Raw genomic sequence first — 22,702 nt, 5'->3', positions numbered from 1 at the left:
AGCGGATGGAGCTGCTCCTCCCTTAATTAGGGATTAGGGGTTCGAACATGGATATGGAAAAAATCTTTGGAGGGAGCACGTCCCTCGAATAAGGGCGGTACAGTGCGAATTATCTGCATTAATTGGGCTCAAATGCGGATATCGAGCACCAAACGTAAAAACTAAAGAACATGAAAAATGAGGTAGGAGGTTCGATAGCTTTTGAAAAGTAAATCTTAAAAAAAAAATTGACTTAAATAAATAAGATTAGGACCTAAAAGTAATTAATTAAAAAAATTTAAAAAAATTTAGAAATTCTTGTGAGAATTACAAAAGTCCCTAAGTTTGCTATTATATATAGTAGTAAATAATAAGTATTCAATTAAAGATCCCAGATTTGCAATGCAATGTTTAGGTCCTTAACATAAGTTAAAATATCTTCAAGGCTTGCAGATACCAGGTTTTGAAATGTTTTTTTTCCTTCTCAAATGAAGTACTTTGGAGCAATACCTATTGTGTTTGGTGACATCATTTAAAAATCTTTTTGTTAGTACTAGATTAACAGCTATGTACAACCAATACTTTTTAAAAAAGTGTTTTTATATGTCAAATTATATAAAGAGACAGAAAATTAACTTTGCGTCTAATATAATGTAAAAAGATAAATGATTTTAAATTGTTATCAGGAATTTTTTTTTATACAGTTAATGCATTTGGCCAAACATTATGTATCTCATAATAGGATTAACAAAGAAGAGCGTGAGAGAGAAATGGGTTAAATTAAAAATGGATAATTTGACAAATTTAATTTTTTTTAATAAAGCTAATTGTATCTCTAAAAAATATTTTTCTGTTTCTGCTCGTAAGGAGATATTACGAATTTATGCCAACATTTTAGGCTTCTCTGAAGCTTTTTGGTTATTGATTTCAGTAATCACATCTTTGGATAAAATAACAAAAAGGTCCCTTATCGTTTGGAGTAGGTTCAAAATGGCCTCTGAAATATACTCTTGAGAAATTTTGCGCTCTAAGTTTGTCGAAAGTGAGCCTGTTATCTTTCGACAAAACTCGCCGCCACGTAGCGAAGCGTCGGGAAAGAAGGTTTAACTGGAAAAAGTAGAAAATTCTTGTCAAATTTCAAAAATCACAACATCACATTGCACCATACACCAATTATTAATACCTCAAAAAGTTACATTAGACCCTAGACATAGACCATATTAGAAACTCAAAAAATTGCACCTCCAAATGTGAGTTCATGTTAAATCCTTTTTCTTTTGACCATTCTCATTAAATCTAACAAAAAGAAAATGTTAAATATTTGATAGAGACAAAAAATACCCATTTATTATAAACTAATAAAAGGACCAAAATCACTCAATAAGCAATATATTTAAGATATCATCTTGAATATACACGAATCATTACGGACCAATTTTGTGTATCGTCATTCGTCTCCATCTTTGAGAGTCTTTATTAAGTATGGATCGAGCTCCGTCACATTAGCTCAAATTCGAATTTGATATCCTTTTGGAGAAATTCTACTCTTAACTTTCATTTGCTCAACATGCAATTCAGCCAACATAAAATTAAAGTCCGTCAACGTCTTAAATGGTCCATAAATTGACGCAAGAAGAGATATTTTTCTTCTTTCAATAAACTGATTTCCGAGCTTGACTTTCATATATGACAATCTAGTTATATCACGATCTCAACTTTCAACTCTGCATGTGGCTCTGCTGGTAATGAAGAACAAGAGAAAAGTTGAAATGGCTCGAATGGAAACAACAGCTTTTGGGCTTAGACACAATATTTTTAACTCCCTCTGTTCACTTTTACTTGTCTACTAAAGATATATTTTTACTTTTACTTGTCCACTTTAACATATCAAGAGAAAGACAATTTTTTATTTTATTTTTATTTTACCCTTAACATTAACTACTCATTCATCAATTCATTTTCAAGTTCATTGAATCTATACATCATTAATATAAGTATTATAATAAAATATACACTTCATGTATTGTTTTTTAAGGAATACAAAATCCCTTGTGGACAAATAAAAGTGAAAAGAAGAAGAATTAAATAATAGTGACCCACGTGGCGGTGTACATTCCTATCAAGGTAAAAAGAAGACAATAATTGCGGATTTCGAAATCACCATTCAAGTTAATTCGTACCACATAAAAATATAACGATGTCCAAATAAGATATCCGTGAAACTTTACCACACTAAGCCACAGGTGAAATAATATACTGGTATTGGCTATAGTCCATTGGAGTTGGAATAATCTAATGGGAAGCATCAACTCTTTACTATCTCAAATTGATTATAGATGTACAAGTCTTTTAGTGGTATGAATTTTTGCGAGCACCCATAATTGATGAAGGATAATTGTGTTCAAAGTTCTCCCGACGAGAATATAAAACATTATGTGAGAAATCAATAATCGTATCTGAATTAATCATTCATTCGTCTATTACTAGACAACTAGACAATGTTTTCGATCGTGCCAACTTTTAATAATGAAGTGGGATTTCAACCTATAGGTACAACAATGGTGATTAGTGACCTATGGTGTGGGCTTGTGGGGTGGAGCGGCGTGTGGTAAACTCTAAAATAATGAGGTGAGACCAAATTCACGTGTTAGCTGTTACTAACAACGCAAGTGGTCCCTATCCCTTTCTTTCTCCTAAGCTCTTTATGTTGCACGTGCGAAAGCCACCTGTAAGAGCGGAGGTTTATAATTTTATGTAGTAGTTCATTCTTAATGTTATCTTAATCATATTAATTCATATAATTCTTGAATTAAATTATTTTGTTATACTCAAATTATAAATGGATATAGAAGATGCCATTCTGGTACTTGTTAGATGCTTTTTCAGAGTCACAACTTTAAAATGTTGGATTAATCATCCTTGCACCGCCCGAACGACCCAAAACAAAGAACTAAAATGATGAGACAAAACATTTTACTATAAATAATTTATAAAAAAATCTACAAAAACAATATACATAAAAATATTGTATTTATAGAGTTGCGTAGGTATTAAGTAGGCGTTTGGCCATAGAACCAAATATTTTTAAAATTTTTAAAGTTGAAGTTGAAGATGGATCATACTGGGTTTGTTGTTGTTGTTGTTGTTGGAGTTGAAGACGGATTTGTGTTTGATAATAGTTTTTGTAAATAATATTTAATAGTTTGAATGTATTTTTTCTAAAAAAAATATGAAATATGATTTATACCCCCGAATTTTAAAAACTAGTAAATTACCCAAATTTGACTAATTTGTCCGAATTTGTCATCCTTATAATTTTCTTCTTTATTATTTTATTTTATTTTTCTTTCAAATTGATCAACTCCCAAAGAGTGTCAAGTTTTGATCTATGAAGTTCAGAATATTGGTAATGGGTAGCAGAGCATGCAACAGTTTGGTGGCTGATATAAATGGGGTCATTTTTATAAAAATAAAATATTTAGGATAAAATTTGAAAAAGAAAAATAAACGTAATGGTTTAAAACTAAAAGTGAAAAAAAGAGAGGTGAAAATAGGACTTTAGGTATTTTTCAAATTTCAAATACAACTTTAATAAGCAAATGTTGATTTTCAAATATAGTGGAAAAAAATTCAGAATAAAAGTAAATAATTCACCTGGCCAAACGGTCCTAAATATTTTAGATTTGATGTAAATATGAAATATTTTGCTCACAGATTTCTCATAATACTGTAGTGCAATCATCCCTATATCGTCCATGGTGAACAGAGAACTCTTTTATTAATGGTCAACTACACGAAAGAGAGAAAGAAAAGAGAATCCAGGCAAGTAGTACAATCCTCCCTTCCACATTTCCAATAAACAAATCTTTCTTCTCCTGGTGACCATTCTCTTCCTTTTCCCATTTCTTCTTCTCTTCGTAAAAATACTACAAAGAAGAGCTGTCGCCGGTAAAAAATCGAATATCGGCCTCCGGCGGATCATCAGGGAGGTTACCGTCGTGGAAGGAGAGGGAAAACAATAAGAGAAGAGAGAGCGAAGAAGAAGGGCTATAGCCGCCAAAATATTTGCTGGTCTGAGAGCTCAGGGTAACTTTAAACTTCCCAAACACTGTGATAATACTGAGGTTTTGAAAGCTCTTTGTATGCAAGTTGGTTGGGTTGTTGAAGAAGATGTCACTACTTATCGCAAGGTGACATCCTTAACTTTTTAGTGATGTTCTTAGTTTTTCATTCCCAATTTACATTTTTATGTTGGTTTGTGTGGTGGATTTACAATGGTGAAATAAAAAGTAGTAGTAATCTTTTAAATCAAGTATATGAAGAATTGAGTCTTGTTACAAAAAGTTTGGTAATCTGGTCTTAGATATTTTTATTTTCTCTCTACTGTTTGATTGAAATTCTATTATATAACTTCGAGGATCGATCTGCTAGGTGAGATTTCTTTGTTGAAGATTTGCTGTGTTTCTGTTCTAGGTTCCAACTTTCAAGGGTGGATTTAGAGGGTGGGGAGGGTGTTCGGCAAAAAATTACATTGTATATCTAGGGTATATTTTCTTTGTTTATATACATATATTAACTTTTTAATACCTCGAACAAATGTAAAAGGTTAGCTTAAGCGGTCCAGGAAGTGTCCTAGGTTCGATTCCCAGGGACAACATCTTTTTTTTTTTGATTACATGGGAACCCGCAGCCGCTACCATTCGGGTGCGCACAGGGTAAACCTAGCTCCTGTGAAATAGCTCGCAAACCACACAGGAGAGGTAACCCGCACTAGGCAAGCCCGGTGTGAGGAGTTCGACCCAGAAGGCAAATCCCCTGCTGTCGTAGGCAGAGGGTTTTGAACTTGAGACCTCCATTATGAAAGCCCCATGCTCAACCAACTGAGCCACCCTTGCGAGTTGTTTTTTATATTCAGCTTTTGTTGATTCTCCGAGCTACTTGAGTGAAATCTTGGATCTGCCACTTCCAACTTTTATGTATATGTATGTTTTGATTTGTGTTTTGGTATGTCTTTGAGCTATACAGTAGTTTAACAAGTTCTTGAAGTTTTTTTTCCTATTTGCCCTAGTGTGGAGCTAGAGAAATGCATATCTTTCCCAATTTGCTGTGATTCTTAGCTTCCTATTAAGTGCTGAAATTTCTGCTCAGATCTCTAGTTTAAGACTTTAATCTTTTCCAGCTTCAATAGATTTTCTGTACATCTGTTCTGATTTTATGTTTGTGTATACCATCAATTGTGGACTGAACTGTCTAGATGAAAGAATGTTACTAGTATAATTGGAATGTTGCTCCAACCATTTACTCTGACTATATGCTAATTTTCTGTTAATATTCTCAAACTCAGGGCTGCAAGCCTCTACCTTCTGAGATTGCTGGCCTCGATGAATATCAGTGCATGTTCTTCAGTTCAGCCTAGCCCCATGTCATCCTCCTTCCCCGCCCAAAGACCTTCTTACCACGGCCACTCTATATCATCTTCATTTCCGAGTCCTACAGGTGTGAGGGAAATCCCGCATCATATATACTCTATTTTCTCCGTAATTTAGTCGCCATCCCTCTTCTTCAAAGTGCCCCCGTCACCCCCCCCCCCCCCCTCTTTCTTCTTCTACTCAGAGATCAAAGCCCAAACCACTCTGGGAATCTCTATCAGCGAGTGCATTGCATTCTTTTTGTCATCCAATGTTTGCTGCTTCTGCACCATCAAGTCCTAACCGCCGCCAACAATCTAAACCGGCTACAATTCCGAAATGTGACGAGTGTGATACCTCCCCTGTTGATTTTGCTCACTGGGTTAGCTCCCGGATGGTGGCTCCAACTTCGCCTACTTTTAACCTTGTTAAACTGGTTTCTCAACAGAATGTTCTCCTAAACGCCTTGAATGGGATTGTAGAGTTTGGCTGTGGAGAATCAGCTAAAAGGATGCGTGGCTGTGAATTTGATTTTGGATGTGGCAAAGTTATGGCATGGGAAGGTGAGAGAGTACATGAAATTGCAGTAGATGACCTAGAGCTCACTCTTGGGAGCAAAAAAGCAGCACGTGCTTGAGCTATTGATGAGATTAAAGTTAGATGAAGGATTAGGAATATGTATGAATTCTTATATCTTCATATCCGGGAAGTTCCCAGTTATGGTCCAGTCATGACATCAACTCTTGTGTGTAAGATAGGCCGCACTGCGCCATACTACTTGGATGTCACTTGTAAAGTCTATAAATGCGAACTCAATTTTAGGTGTTTCTTATTGTCTCAGCTGTACATTTCTATGCTCAAGTGATCATTAAAATGAAGTTATGATTGAGTTGATTATTGAGAGCTGCTTTGGAGCCATACAAATCCAGAATGTGACATAGTCAAAGAACCAATAGAACCTGTTTATCTGTATTTGGCAAGCTCTGCTAGCTCATCATATGAAAATTGTATCAGTGTGAAATTATCGAAACATAAATACAATTTAGAGCTTAGCTTATTTTTTTTATTTCATCAATTCAATCGAGCTTATATTGCTTTATACGGAGTGCCATATTTGGAGTCCAGCAAGACCTGCAGAATTTGCTCTCACTGGAACTGACTTTTAAGGCTGCTTGAGTTGTCAACTTGGAGGTGGGAATCTAAGTATGAAAGGGACCTTTCATTGAAGGCTGGTTCTTTCTGTATCTAGTTGTTTTTCAATCGTACTTGGGAAAAGGGTCAAATATACCCCTGAACTTTGCGAAAATGTCTAGATATGCCCTCCGTTTAAAGTTTGGCTCATTTGTGTCCCTGGCGTCCAACTTTTGGCACATATATACCCCCGAAGACGTCAAATGCCTTGCTGGAATTTCCCAACCAGTTAATTGTTGTTTTTTTAAAATCTGAAACAGCCACATGGCATTTTAATTTAAAAGACCCTCCCATTTAACCCAACCCTCCAACGACCCACAAAATAACCGACATCGCGGGTGAACCACCGTTTCTCCGCCCTCCATCGTTACGTGGCATCTCACCTTCGTCGATCAAGTTTCAGCCATAGAATCACAAAAAAAAAATAGCAAAACCACCGCCAAAAACAGCCACCAATGACGGTCGATTCTCCATCACCACTTGAAACCTCCATTGACACAGTCGTCAATTTTCTTCTCCGGTTAAGGTAGAGGTATTTCTAGTCGAGCTACGGTCCTAGTTCACTGAAGCAAAGTAACAAGCAACTTGAGGTCCATCTCTACCCTACTCACTATTTCGAGTCATGCTTCACTTGATTTCTATGGATAATTGATTGCTGAGATTTTTTGTTTGATTGAAATGGATTGGTGTAGTTTTCTGTTGAATCAATCGACTAGAAATACCTCTAATTTAACCGGAGAATAAAATTGACGACTGTGTCAATGGAGGTTTCAGGTGGTGATGGAGAATCGGCCGTCATTGGTGGCTATTTTTGGCGGTGGTTTTGCTATGTTTTTGTGGTGATTCTATGGCTGAAACTTGATTGAGGAAGGTGAGATGCCGGCGATGTGGTGGTGGAGCGGAGAAACGGTGGTTCACCCGGCGATGTCGGGTTATTTTGTGGGTCGGGTATTGGAGGGGTGGGTTAAATGGGAGGGTCTTTTAAATTTAAATGCCATGTGGCTATTTCAGATTTTAAAAAAAAAAAAAAAAATTACTTGGTTGGGAAATTCCAGCAAGGCATTTAACGTCTTCGGGGGTATATATGTGCCAAAACTTGGACGACAGGGGCACAAATGAGCCAAACTTTAAACGGAGGGCATATCTAGACATTTTCGCAAAGTTTAGGGGTATATTTGACCCTTTTCCCATCATACTTTAAGATGCTACACCACTTCATGCGCTCTAATTTGTTTGTTTGTTGGGTCAATGGAGCTTCTTTGACGCTGGCAACATCCCGTCTCTGACACACTTAATTTAGAAATAATTTTAATTTTAAAATCCTCAATTACTTTTAATAAGATACTCTAATTTATAGCCACATAAATATATAACTTGTTTTAGACCCTAAATTTCAATACTCAGTCGTTCTTTCTTAAACTACGCGGTCAATCAAATAATGCTACATAAAATGTGATAGGAGTATCATACTGGGGCCCTTTCTATATGCCATGTACGCTTATGTCCTATAGTACCAACCAGTTTGAACAATTCCTGTGCTTCTTATGAACTCACCGCTGTTAAGTACTCAAATTAGTTAAAGCGCATTGAGATCTAATGTACAGTTTGAAGTTTCTATGTAGAATGAAAATAATATATATTACCTATTACAACATGCTAAAATTTACTGACAATGGAAAGCTTTTTTATATTATCAATATATATAAGTTAAATCTTCTAAGAATTACAAAATGGCTGCCGACTTCATGCTATATGCTAATTAAGCACTCAAAATTCTGTAACCTTTTGCTGATTTTAGTCATTCATGTTGTCTCAAGATCATTACATACATTAATTAGACGGTAATAGTGCTTATAGTTCTTTAATTTTCTTTTACCGCATACAAATATGCATTAATTATAAAGATATAGTATATTGCTTGCAAAGGGTGAATGGAGAAATATCATTACAAGCAATGAGTTTGGTTTATTACAAATATTAAGAGAAGCCCACACTGTAAATTACATCACATATAAAGCTTAACATAGACCAATATCCACCGCAAAGATATAGCCATTACCAATCATCTCTTGCCTGCTTATTCAAAAGAAAGTGAAAAAAAATTAAAATACAACATTAATGAACTTAAGCAGCTTGACCATGCTTGCTTACCCCTTTTAGGAAGTTTCCTCAGACATGTTTTCCTTGTAACCATGAATTTTCTTCTCAATGTCTTTGAGGAATTCACACATTGAATTGTGAGAGGAGCCTCCTACACTTATTGCTTTCTCTGCACTCATCTTCAGTTTCTTCACATTTTCCCTCAATTCATTTCCTTCTTCACATTGCATCATTACCGTTCTCACCAATTTCTCTACTTCATCCCTTTCCACAACTTTCTTTGTTGGCAGCACCTTTGGCCTGACAGAAACTCCAAGTTCCTCCGTGAGCATAGTGGCATTTAGTTGCTGTTCACAGTATAACGGCCACGCAATCATTGGCACACCATTTGTTATACTCTCAATAATTGAATTCCATCCACAGTGTGTCACAAATCCCCCAACTGATGGGTGGCTCAAAATTTCCGCTTGATCCGTCCACATCTGAATCACCAACCCAAAATCTTTTGTACGTGTTAGAAAACCTTCAGGCAAGTACTCAGGCGTGCCGTCATACCCTTTTCCTGTCGTGCAAAACGACTCGTTTGCACGATGCTCCGACGGTGGCCTCACTATCCAAATGAACTTCTGTTGACTTAACAACAATCCCAAAGCTAACTCAATTATTTGTTTTGACGACATGGTCCCACCACTCCCGAAAGATACATATAGCACTGAATCAGGAGTTTGTTGATCCAACCATTTTAGCACAAAACTCCTATCATCAGCACTCCCATCTATGATTTGTTGGTCGTGTCTCGTTAACGGTCCAATTGGATAAACCGGTGAATTCACGATTGCTTTCAATATTTCATTTTCTCTAAGCGCTTTGAGTGAACGGGTCTCCGCATCTTCCCAAGTGTTCATCAAGATCCCGTCCGACAAACAGAACCCTTTCCCATGTACTTTCAGGTATTCTTGATAATCCTGATCGTTCCGGTCCACCATGGGATCAACCACATCTTCAGGTCGAACCGGTTTGCACCCCGGGATTTTCAACAGTTCATCATGATCTACATATTGACCCTCAATTTCTTTGTCAAGAACAGGACAGTATACAGTCAAAGCCGTAAACCAAGCATTTGTTGGAATAAATACATAGTTGGGTAACCCAAATTCTTTTGCAATTGGCAAAGCTTCAGGGCAAAAAACATCAACGACAAGAGCATCCAGAGTATGCTTCTTAGGAAATATCACAGACTTAACAACAGGTAAAGTTTCGCGTACAAGAATGCAAATTTGAGTAATCAATTTTGTTTTGGAATCAATAAGGTGCGAGATATCTACAGCTGGTATTTCAACTATATCAATCACCTTTGACTTTTTGGCGGATGTGAGGATCTCTGTTTCCGCTGGAGAGCTACCGAAGGTGATAGCGAAAATGGTGACAGAGACGTTATGGCGGGTGATGAGGCGGTTGCCGAGGGCTAGTGCCGGGATGATGTGGCCCAAACCTGGACTTACGAGAAGACCAACATGAAGTTTCTGTGTGTTAGCCATAGTTACAAAGTATTGTTTGAGAGATATTTGTGAATGGAAAAGGCAGCTAGTATTGATGAGATGTGAGTGATAATGAGAAGGTGAAACGTACAGAAGAAAAGTTGATTGTCGCGATTTATATAGTATGTATTTACAGTTGAGGCCTGTTTATTGGTCAACTTTTTATAAAGCGTGAACCATAATAAACAATTCATCATTGACAAAGTAATGTTTACGACCCAAACTCAAATAAGTAAGTGCACCGCATGCATCTTCCTGTCTATATCGATCTATTCAAACTCTAATCTCATTTTAAGAAGATCAATTATTTGTCAGCCTACTGCTAAAAGTATATAAAGACAACCACTGAGCAGTATAATGCAGTTTGTAATAAACAATTCATCAGACATGCTAAACAATAATGAAAGACCAAGACTAGTTAAAGTAATTTGGGAATATATTTTTAGAAAGTATGTAATAAGCAATTCATACCCATCTTTCTGTCTATATTGATTTCTTCAAACCCATTTTTTTTTTTTGGGTAACTGACTTCATTTATTACCAAAAGTAAACATTACAAGCTCAAACTCATCTTATTTTAATTTGATAAATTACTTATGAACCTGCAAAATAAAACTAAAAACTAAGTAGTAAGGGTATATAATTTAATGCAGTTTGTAATAAACAATTCACCGACCTGCTAAATGATAATGAAAGACTAAGACTAAATAAAGTATTTAGGGAGTATAATGAAAGACTAAGACTAAGTAACTAACTTTGGGGAATCAAATTGTAGCATACTTTTAATTCCTACTTATATAGTTTAGTGCAAAGTATTGTCTTTGTTAATAATAAAACCTCAAGATAATCACTACAAGAAAGTATAGAAATTGCAACAGCTCTTGTGGCAATAAAAATAATATAGTTAGTAAATGTCAATATTTTAAGAACAACTTAATTTTATTGTTGGCATATATGATGAATATTTTAAAAATAATTTTTTTTTTCTTGTCATATAGTATTGACTATTGTTCCAAAAAGTACTTTTTGCCACTAAAAAAAAGTTGTGTTGCAATGTGTGTGTGTGTGTGTGTGTGTGTGTGTGTGTGTGTGTGTGTGTGTGTGTGTGTGTGTGAAAAAAAAAAAAATGTTATTGCCAAAAGTACTATTTGCAACAATAACCTATCTATGGCAACAAAAAAAAATTTGTTACCAAATGTCTTCTTTCTTGTAGTGAATAATTGAAGAATTAGCAAGATCATCGATCAATAGCATTTTTAATTCCTACTTATATCGTTTAGTGCAAAGTATTGTCTGTTGTTAATAAGAAAACCTCGAGATAATAATTGAAGAATGAGGATCATCACTAGCATAATTAAATCCCAAAAATGATCCTTTTCTTCCCTTCTTAAAGGACTGCTAATCCACTCTTAGATAACTAAGTTACTCCTATTAATCTAATTTGTAGGCTAGGACATGCAGTGGTGTTTTTCAGCTGGTGATTCTAATCCATTTTTCATTATTGCTTCTATTTCTTGTAAAGATTTCAAATTTAATGCTTGTAGTCTTTATATGAGAAAATCGTCAAATGCCCCTCAACGTTTAGTCGGATTAATTATGACACACACAACCTTTACGGGTGACCTATTACCCTCCCCCCCCCCCCCAGTCTTATTTTTTCAGTATTTTAGTGACCATTAAGTGGGCATTATCTAGTGACCCCCATTTTTTTTAACTGAAGTGTAGTAAACGCGCTTTTTAAAATTCCAAATCATCATTTTACACTCCATTTACCGTTTACCCACCTAAACTTAAACCAAAATATTATTTCACTCCTCTCTCTCTTCGATTTTCAATCCATTTTCCACTAATTACCTTGAAAATTTTCAATCGATCTTCCACCATTTACACTAATTCGCGTAATACTCAGTGAATTCTAGGGTCGTTTTTGCATTCTCAAGTTTGGGTGAAGTTTGATTTTCTCAAGAAAGGAATTAGTCGCGATTTTGCAGGTTAGGGTTTTTTTTCTTTTGTGTATTTTTTAGTATATTTCTCTACTAATATAGTTTTCTTGCTAGGGGTTTTGTTAAATATTGTTGCTTTGTAACTTTCAGGTATGGCTGACTTTATTTATGTTACTTTGAGATGGTTTTATGGTGGGGTATTTGATTTTGGTAGTGGTGTGCCAAGATATGAGGGTGGTAATTGTATAGAATTCTTAGATGTTGATGTTGATAGGTTGTCATATTTTGAGCTTAGTGACTACATAAAGGAATTAGGATATAGTCCAAGTTGTGCTTTTAAGGTGAAGCCCCCTGGTAGTGACATTCTTCTAGATATACTTAGTGACAAGGATATTTTTGACCTTTCCCTAAGTTTGAAAGATGGGGACATTGTGGAGGTTTATGTCTGCCACATGGTAGATGAACCACATATGCCTCCATTGCCATTGGAATATATTGTTCCCAACAACCAAACAAAAAGTGATGCTTTTAATAAAGTTGGTGAAGGTATCCAATGTGAACCAAATGGTTCTCAAAGCAACCCTAATGAGACCCCAGCCACTGAAAATACACCACTTGAAACTCCAGCCACTACTACTTCACCCTCTCAATTTCACACTAATTCTTCAACCCCACAAACTAAAGCTGCTGAAAATTCACCCTAACAAACTGAACCTGTAGATGGTGAAAATGTAAATCAAGTAAGTAGTGACCATGTTGATGAGGAATCTGACTCAACAAATTCTGATTTTGAATCTGATGTAGAATCTAACCATGTGGCAGTATTTGATGGTCCAGATGGTGATGATGGATCTGATGTACATGAGGAAGTTAGAACATTTAGGGCTGAAATGAGGGCTTATAAGAGAAGGACTAGAAGAGAGAAAAAGGGGCAACCTAACCCTGATGATGTACCTTTAGGTGAAGTTGAACAAGACATAGGATTTAATGAAACAGAACCTAACAATAGAGGTTTGGAAGGAAGGGTGGGTGGTGATGAACCTTTTTACTTTAGTTCTGATGTATATAGTTGTACATCTGATGAGGATGATGTTGAGGAGGGGGTAACCTTAAAACCTAGAAGGGAAAGTAAATACATAAGGTTTGACCTTTCATGTAAGAAGGTAGTATGACAGCTTGGTATGATTTTTCAGAGTATTAATGAGTTTGGAGATGCTATGACTATACATTCACTTCAGAAGCATATTCAGCTAGATAAGTTTGTCAATGAGCCTACAAGGGTGAGGGTCACATGTAGGGATGGTTGTCCTTGGTTAATTTATTCTAAAATTCAACCAAGAATTTTCAAATCAAAACATATCATCCTAAACATAAATGTGTTCTAACAACAAGGAACTATATGTGCAATTCTAAGTACCTACTACAAAGATAGAATTACTGAACAACCAAACATCAGAATTTGCAAACTCCAAGAGGCAATTAGGAAGGAACTTAGTGTAATGTTGGCAGGTCCACTGTTAGGAGAGCTAGAGCTAAGGTTTTACTAGAGATCATGGGTGATCATGTAAAAGAGTTTGGAAAAATACTTGATTACAGAGATGAAGTGTTGAGTGTCATACCCTATTTTAACCAAGGTCAAAATAGTTTACAACATCCCAGTAATTCCGGGGTTATTTAAAGTTAAGGAGTCGCCACCTAATTATTTACGGTGAATTAGGACACCTAAAGTAATTATTTAAAGTTAACTCTGTTTTAAATCTACGAAACCAAAAGATCTAGGTAAGGGTTCAATTAACCTAGAGGGAAGGTATTAGGCATCCTCTAAGTTCCATTAACAATGGTTAATCCGACCGGACTTAAAGTTAATTAGGCTAAGTGTAAATATAGTGTTATCGAAAAGAAAGTAGTTTATAGCATTATTAAGGTCTTTAAAAATAATAGTGTTGTTTAAATAAGATTTAAAATAGACTGAGACTTCAAATAAAAATGCCAATTGAAACAAGACTTACATTAAAGGGTTTAAATAAGATTCAAATAGAATGCCATTTTAAAATAAGATTGAAAAAATGTGATAAAGTTTAAATAATATAGCTAAAGTTTTAAAATAAAATGTAATAATGTGATTAAAATATAGATTAAAAATAATTTGTATAAAGAGTTTAATTATAAATAAACTGAAGAAAACCCCCCCACTGATGCAATATTTTATGAATATTCGAAAGAAATAAAATACACGGATTGACAAATTAAAACAAGGGTTTGTAAAGTTAATTTGATAAATGTCTAAAGGTTTTATAGAAAGAATATCATGTCAATATAAACTGTACAAAAGTCATTTTACGGATACGTATTTCAAATGTTGGAAAGGAATTAAAATGGAATTATTATCCATAGAGTAATTCGTTTTCTTTATTTCCCAAAATAGGTTAACTTAATGTAAAAATTGATGACATTTCCAACTTCTAAGATAGTAAAAGTGAATTTTAATTCTTTTAACTCAAAATATATAGTTGTGCTATTTTGAAAATCCATTATAAATATTATAGACTATGAATCATTTCAACACGAAAAGGGGAATGAAATCTATGGGATTAATTGTTGGTTCCTTTTCTAAATTAACTCTCATCATACTAATCTAATAATTCTGCTAAGGTTCATCTAATCTAAGCAAATAAACAGCTAAAGTGTTAATCATATAATCGCAAATCAAATGCATAAAATGAATAATAAAAGAAATGAAAATAGAAAAGTAAACAAAAATTAATTTGAATGGGGTCAGCCCATTTTTAAGATAACACGCCATCGTTCACTTCATTGTTGGCCGTCTGAGTTTGTCTTCTTTTTTTTTTTTTTTTTGCTGCGAGCAGAGGAGGGATGACAGAGAGGTGGAGCATGTTTCGTTGGGCCTTGGCCCAACACCGAATGCGGAAGACGAGTCCCCGGACTCATGCGCGATATTCATGCATAAAATAGAAAGAGAAAAGGATTAGAATGTAATCAGGGAGTAAAATTAGACATACAAATATAAACTCAAAGAAGGTCCGTAGGTTTCATGTATGTTAAAAAAAATGAAATAGAGACAGGGGAAATCCCAGCAGTGAACAGAAAGCCTAGGCAACACATTAAACTTGATAAGCCAAAGCAGGGATACGGCCAACATAGCTAAACATGGTAAACCCAACAGACAATAGCAAGGAATGAGCTTTAAGGTCATACAACTCAATTCCAACAGAGGCAAACTAGAGTTTCTAACATATTGTGAGGCGACTTTCTTTAAAACCTTCTCCTTACTAACGTATGAACTGCATCATTTCCCTTAACAACATACAACCACTAAAGGTGGAGGAAATGAGACTCATAAAAATAAAAATAAAATAAAAAAATGCGGCGTCCGTTACTGAACCAGCTCAGCAACGCATCAGTGGTTCAATAACTCCATCCAATTCAAAGAGTCCAACAAATTTGTCAACAAACTGGTTAAAGAAAGCAACAGCCGTATTCTTTTATCAAGTGTGATGTATGTTCATATTTAAAGCAAGTTAAACCACAAACATGGCCGCGGCCCAATCACATAATGTGAGAGTCAGCTCAAGGTGAGAATCTGTTTGTTTCTTTTAAGGGTAAGGCTATGATGACTAATGATCGAACACAACAAATAATTCTAATAACAGCCACAAAGGGGAGGAATGTGACCAACATATATACATTTTAGCCTAGCAGTTCTAGACATGGCATATACTTAGAGAAAAAGCATAGGATCCGAGTTCTAAAGTTCTAACATGGACATCATATTAGCCCACCATACACAAAAAACATGTTACTATTTTCACTTGGAGGAGGAAAGCAATAAGGGGTTTGAAGTTACCATTTTTGGCTCAAATAGTAAAATAGGGATCAAACATGGGGATTAATCCATTGTGACTATTTAAATCATGTAAGCAGAGTATCAAACAGGCAATACATTGTACTAAAAACCTATCACGTACAGAATCATAAAGGTTTAAAGGTAGGATACTAGTCAAGTTATACAGGGATTGGCATTCAACAGCAAATCAGCCTCTCATAAGCATATATTTGGTCAAAACTCTAGGCAGTAAACCTAACTCAGGTCACCCCATCTATTTAGACATTAACTAAGCCAATGGCAGATGACTTGTTCATGGATTCAACAAATGACAAGTCTAACTATGTTAAAGAGTAAATGCAGCTGAGACCTTGTGATTTCAACCTAAACATATACATTTGTTCCGTAGCAGGCTACTATTTCTATTGAATGAGTCTTAACAATTAAGTCATTTTAGGCAAAAGCAGTGTTTAACAGAGATGCTGCATATTGTTATAAGCAAATGTGGTTGAACTCAGGCCCCTATTGGCCATGTTTAATCTTGACAACATCGTTTGAACCAAATACGAACATGCCGAAGACTAACTAAACAAGACAGATTTATATTGACACTAAACACTTATCAAAACCAAATCATTTACTAATACATAGATACTTAGACTAAAATGAACAGTCTTCTATTACTAAAGTTGTTAACATGCTAATTTAGTTCACTAATCCAGCAACCAAATCATATATAAGCACAAGCTAATATCCAAATTAATTCAAGCAAACATCTAATTATGTGCTAGTATTTCAGTTAAGCTAAACAAACATACAAACATGCTCATACACTTAATCAAGACATGACAGCTTTATACTAAAACTGAAACTAAACCAAACAAAATTAATCATACACAACAACCATTAATCAAAGATAAGACCCCATATCAAACTAACAAAAACAGACTCCTAATGTTAAGTCTATTAAACATGCTTAATATAACAATTAATCACATATAACCACATACGAATTAGTACTGAAACTAGACCAAAGGAAGGGTCCTTACATTTTTTGTGCGCAGCGAACTGAAGACTTCGAGTCCCGAATCTGCACTCGAACACGACGAATGGTTCAAATCTCAGATTGAGACGAACCCAAAGCCAGACGCGAATTTTGCAGAGATAGTCGATATAGTTGTAAAAGTATTTTGAGGGGTTTAAGGCAGCTGAAGGAACTCTCCTTTTTCTGACTGAAGAAGTGATTATTTATAGGCTTAAGGCTAGGGTTTCGATTTGGATTGGGCGGGATTTTTTGAAATCCAAATTCGAAAATGAGTCCAAAATCTTGTTAATCCGAACGTTGGGCTTCAAATCACGTGATCAACTCGGACCTTGCTCAAAAATGGTTAGACCCTTTTCTGACTTTTGAAGATTAACGTGTCTTGGAGCGAAAAGGGGGAGAATCTCCTCTGTCAACGACAGATGGTTCGGCGATAAACGGACAAGTTTTGTGAGAAATGGAAGGGCAAGGTCCGTGATGTTGAAAAGGGGCCGGGTTCTACTGAAATAGAGAGAGAAAGAGATGAGCCGATTGCACGGAAAAGGGTTTGTTTGACTCGCTATGGTTGAAGAGTGGTCTCGGCTTTCGATAATGGAGAGGGAAAGATGACGTTTTTGTGCGGAGAGAGAGGAGAAAGAGGGAGCGGGTAGAGAGAGAGAGAGAGGGAGGTTCTGGTGAAAGGAGAAGGAGAAAGGGATTAGGGATTAAATTGAATAAAAAAAACAAAGGGCCGGGTCGGGTAGTTTAGATGGGTCGGTCCATTAAGGATCCGTTTGGGCTATGTGTTTTGGGCATATTAGTTGGCTGAAAATTGTTGGCCTTTCTTTTTAATTTTAATTTTTTCTTGGGCTTTTAATTTAATATCTAGTACAATGTATATTATGCGAAGGTAAATAGTAATTAATAGAAATTAAAGGATTTAATAAAGTAAGATTAATTGTAACGAGTGCAAAATTCGAAAATGAAACAATGATGAGCTATTAAAGATTTTGTGATAAAGTAACGAAAGTAATGTTGATAGAAAAATAGTAAATGAAAGTAATGATATTAATAGCGATAATAGTAGTAAAATAAAATATTTTAATTAATTAATTTAAAAACCCGGAAATAAAATGTGAATAAAGGAGGGACATTCTAGTTTATTCAAGCACTCAAACCATAATCAGTTCAAAAGGTAAAACAGTTTCAAAACCACTCAAATATGAAATCACAAAATGTGGGAAATGCAACACTCTGAAGTACAAACAATACATGGTTCTAAGTAGTACAGGCGGCGACTTTACTAAAGAAACCACGTAACCAAAAAGCAACATATTAACTTGCAACGCTGAAAGAACACCACAGGAAGAGATGCTAACTTCTACATTTCCAAAAATGTGTTCTTGATTTTGTTAAGCCTCTTGACTACATCTTTCATGGTTATTCTTGATTCGGGGGTTTCCTTTGTGCAATCTAAAGCCCGATTCTATCATGAAATTATACGATTCACTTTTGGAAGTGATTTGTTCTTCATCGGGAAAAAGATTTGGCATCCTGACTTCCATTTATAGTTCTTGGAAATGCTTGTCACTCCTCTGAAACAGAGATTTTCGTAGAATATCTCTTTATCTGTTGGTCTTCTTATTGCCAAGACCTCCATTAGCATGATGCCATAACTGTAAACATCACCACTAGTGGACACTATTCCCTCCGAGCCATATTCTTAAAAGAAACGAAAAATGATAAAGCATTACTCATCCGATATAACAATAATTATGTACTAACAATATTTTGTGAAATAAAAAGTGTCTTCGATAACTAAAAAAGAAAGAGACTAGTATACCTGGTCTGAATATATCCAAGAGTGCCCAATGTCTCGGTATGTGCCATTGACTTGCTTATAACTAAAATTTTGGAGATTCCAGAATCACCCGACATCTTTTTCCACAGTTTCTTCGTCGAAAAGGCGTTGGTGGCTTTAGATCGCGATGAACGATATGAGTATGATGACTATGATCTGATATTCAACGACCATCCACGTCAAGCATTATGGCAACTCTTTGAAGGAGTTCAAGCAACAATCTTCTTTGTACAACAGTTCTCTGAAGACTCGGTTGGCATATATTGCAAGACAAAGGCTCTAATGTATTCGCTAGAGCAAGTAGTAACCACTGGTACAAGATTTCTGTGCCTAACATTTCTTATCACTTCACATTCAGTATCAAACCTCTTGCGTATACCGTTGCAAATTCGAGAACTTTTATTGCAACCGATTCCACTAGATAATGTGCCTTTGTGCACCACGAGCAGAACCTCCCACACCAATTAAATTTGATCCATCAAAATAATTTGTTGCTCGTTGAATCTCGTGATAAGATATTAATTGATGCATCTTGACCTCCGGTACCTTTTCCACGTCTTTGGACTTTCTCTTCTTCCGTCGTTTCATTATCCATATTGAAGTAAACAAGAATATCAGAAAGGATAAAGTAAACACCGGAATAACAATTTTTAGCACAAGCTTCTTCAACTTTGATTGATGTCCGAGTTAGTGATAGCGCGGCAGAACCTCGATATGTGCATTCCATGAACCTTTGTTCGAGAAATGATTGTAGAGTGGAATTTGCAAACACACCACCACTGGGTATTTCACCTTCTAAATTATTAAATGAGACATTGATGTTTTTAAGGTATGAGAGTTTTTCCAATGTCTTAGGAATGGTACCTGACAAAGCATTTAAAGACATATCCAAGAATTCCAAACTTATCAAGTTGCCAAAGGAGAATGGAATTGTGCCTGAAAATGAATTGTTCGATACGTGAAGAGACTTCAGGTTTTGGAGGTCCCCCAATGTACTTGGTATCATGCCCGTAAAGTGGTTACCATTAAGATATAGTTCTACCATGGCCTTCAGTTCCCCAATATTCACTGGAACCTCTCCCTCTATGGAATTCTGTGACACGTCTAGACTGAGAAGACTACTCATTTTCCAAAGGCTCAAAGGTATTGTTGATGAAAATTTGTTAGAACCCAAATAAAATTCTTGTAGCATGCTAAGATTTCCTATACATTCTGGAATCAACCCAGAGAGCTCATTATCATCTATAGTTAATTGAACCAAATTAGATAAATGACATACTACCTCTACAATACCCCCCTGTAATTTATTGCTAGCTAGACGTAGACCTTGGAGTTGTTCAAGATTACCGACCTCAGAAGGAATGGTTCCCGTCAAGTTGTTCTCTTGAAAGTCTAGGTCAAATAAAGCGCTCATGTTGCCTATACTAATGGGGATGAGGCCGTTGATTTGTGCATCTGATATATCAAATACTTCAATAGTAGATGAAAGATTCCCAATAGAACTGGGCAGAACTCCATTCCACGGATTGGAATTCACTTCTAGATACCGCAACATCCTACAGTCCACCAAAGAATCTAAGAATCGCAATTCATGCTCAACGGTTCACTGGTAAGTTGATTATCAAATAGGAATAGTACTCGCAACTCACGAAGATTTCCCAAGTTATTAGGAGTGGTGCCTCTGAAAAAGTTAGAGCTAAGATCCAAATAGGATATCTTGGATGCATTTGTGATGTACAGAGGAACTTCCCCTTCGAGCTGATTGTGTGCTAAGTAAAGTCCCTTAAGATTGGGAAGATGAAGACCTGTAGTGGTTGGAATTCTCCCCGAGAGTTTGTTGAAACTGAAAGAAATGAATTCCAAAGAAGATATATTAAAAATAGCATCTGGAATTTGACCAATAAGATTATAAGTATCCTGAAAGCTTAATTGCACCAAATTGGATAGCTTCCCTAATTCTGGAGGAATTTGCCCCACCATGGGATTGCTTGAACAACTAAGAGCTTGTAGAGAGGAAATATTGCCCCATGAAATAGGAATAGTCCCACTTATGAAATTATATGCAATATAGAGCTTCTCGAGCTTTGCTAAACAATCAATATTTTTGGGTATTTCTCCAGTTATGTTGTTGCAAGATATGGACAACATTTTGAGCTCTGTGAATTGACAAATGTTGGAAGGAATGTGACCAGAAATTAGATTGTAAGAAATACTTAAAAACTCCATATTTGAGACAATATTCCCTTCACCAAGCAAGAGAGGACCAGAAAGGCTATTCATTGCAAGAGATAAGGCAAGTAGCGACGAGATATTAAACAGTACTGTCGGAATAGAACCTGTTAACTGATTATCAGTCAAGGACAGAAATGCAAGTTGGCTTAGATTACCGATTTCCTTTGGAATGTTGCCGCTGACTCTATTCCCATACAAACTGAAGCTCAACAACTTTGTGGCATTTCCAACCGAAGGAGGGATTATACCTGTGAGGCTATTGTTCCTGAGATTTAAGACTCTGAGTTCCGGTACATACCATGGACCTTTCCACATTTCACCACTGAATTTATTGAAAGCCAATGAAATATTTTGAACTCTCCAGTGTTGAAATAGACTTGTTGGAATACTTCCTTCTAGTTGATTGTTTTGAACATCAATCACTTCCAAGCGAGGCAATTGGCCAAGGCCGTAAGGAATGCTGCCATGGAAAAAGTTGTTCCCGAGATTGAGCTCTATGAGAAAGGACAAATTGGCCAAAGACGGTGAAATAGTGCCTTGAAGTTGCAAATTAGGAAGAGTCAAGGCTACAACCCTTTGCCTTTTTGTACTGCAAGTGACACCAAACCAAGAACAAAAAGAAGAATTCTTAGTCCAGTTCTTGGCCAGAAAAAGACTGGAATTTATAACAAGATTTCGGAAAGCTAGTAGAGCTTGTTGGTCTGTCTCAATTGAGGGAGCACTTGATATAAAAATAGAATAATATTGAAATAAAAAGAGAAGAATCAATAAGAAAATGTGCTTCTCCATATGTTTCGAAGGGATTTGGACACTTGATTGGCTTGGTTGCAAGAGTTACACCATTATATAGCACCAAAAATGGAAAAGGATAGCGGCAAAATGCAAATGAAGAATCTGTTCACTTGGATTTTTTCCACGAAACAGAAGAAAATCTTACATCTCTGTGGGTGTGTTTGGTATGGAGAGAATTTTTCCAATTTCTTAATGTTTGGTTGGTCAAAATATTTTGAAAGACATTTTTTCTAGCAAAACAAATTTTTTAAAATGAGGAAAATATAGGAAAAATAAGTTTCATAAGTAACATTTCAAGTTCATTGTGTCTTCCCCGCCCACCCAACGCCTCTAACCCTCATTCCTTGACCATCCCACCACCTACCTCGAAACCCCACTCCCACCCCCATTGTGTTCTGCTATTACATATAAATACTCTTGAAATAATAATTTTTTGCTTACTTACTGAACACTAGAAAATAAGTTTAAAAAACCCACTTATTTGTCAAAAAAACATTTTTATTTGTATCAAACACACCCTATATCTATTGCAATATCCTCGGTGCAAATGACTATTTTGAGAAATGCATTTCAGCAGTTTTCCAAATTAAAGTCAACCACACATATTATAGCTGTGGAAATTTTTGAATTCTTAACATGACTATTCGCAGTTAAGAAATCTCACGCGCAGATGCAGATATATCGTATGAGTAGCAATCTCAAATTAATATACAATAATTATTTGGTTCACATTTAAATATTTATATTTATTCAGTGAACTCACACGGGGGACGGAGGGGGGGAAGGGGAAAGG

General features: G+C 35.8%; 3 protein-coding genes and 1 pseudogene across 3 annotated transcripts; 1 reads left to right on the top strand and 3 right to left on the bottom strand.

Annotated features, from left to right (window-relative positions):
* Nucleotides 1–3,090: 3,090 nt before the first annotated feature.
* On the top strand, nucleotides 3,091–6,215 carry LOC132047843 (BES1/BZR1 homolog protein 2-like; annotated as a pseudogene).
* Nucleotides 6,216–8,470: 2,255 nt separating this feature from the next.
* On the bottom strand, nucleotides 8,471–10,331 carry LOC132046590 (anthocyanidin 3-O-glucosyltransferase 5-like). Its single transcript, XM_059437268.1, has one exon. It carries the CDS (start codon nucleotides 10,214–10,216, stop codon nucleotides 8,735–8,737), a length of 1,482 nt encoding a protein of 493 aa, XP_059293251.1. The 5' UTR covers nucleotides 10,217–10,331; the 3' UTR covers nucleotides 8,471–8,734.
* Nucleotides 10,332–19,363: 9,032 nt separating this feature from the next.
* LOC132047842 (probable LRR receptor-like serine/threonine-protein kinase At4g36180) lies at nucleotides 19,364–20,440 on the bottom strand. Its single transcript, XM_059438821.1, has one exon. It carries the CDS (start codon nucleotides 20,438–20,440, stop codon nucleotides 19,364–19,366), a length of 1,077 nt encoding a protein of 358 aa, XP_059294804.1.
* Nucleotides 20,441–20,460: 20 nt separating this feature from the next.
* On the bottom strand, nucleotides 20,461–21,906 carry LOC132047841 (LRR receptor-like serine/threonine-protein kinase SIK1). The gene has a single exon (XM_059438820.1). It carries the CDS (start codon nucleotides 21,904–21,906, stop codon nucleotides 20,461–20,463), a length of 1,446 nt encoding a protein of 481 aa, XP_059294803.1.
* Nucleotides 21,907–22,702: the final 796 nt, after the last annotated feature.

The sequence above is a fragment of the Lycium ferocissimum genome, chromosome 2 (assembly GCF_029784015.1).
Source record: "Lycium ferocissimum isolate CSIRO_LF1 chromosome 2, AGI_CSIRO_Lferr_CH_V1, whole genome shotgun sequence".
In the NCBI taxonomy this organism is placed as follows: domain Eukaryota; kingdom Viridiplantae; phylum Streptophyta; class Magnoliopsida; order Solanales; family Solanaceae; genus Lycium; species Lycium ferocissimum.
This window is presented reverse-complemented; position numbering and strand designations above follow the sequence as displayed.

Excerpts from the sequence above, each read along its gene's own strand:
- LOC132046590 (XM_059437268.1), bottom strand. The coding sequence starts at position 10,216 with ATGGCTAACACACAGAAACTTCATGTTGGTCTTCTCGTAAGTCCAGGT.
- LOC132047842 (XM_059438821.1), bottom strand. The coding sequence starts at position 20,440 with ATGTTGCGGTATCTAGAAGTGAATTCCAATCCGTGGAATGGAGTTCTG.
- LOC132047841 (XM_059438820.1), bottom strand. The coding sequence starts at position 21,906 with ATGGAGAAGCACATTTTCTTATTGATTCTTCTCTTTTTATTTCAATAT.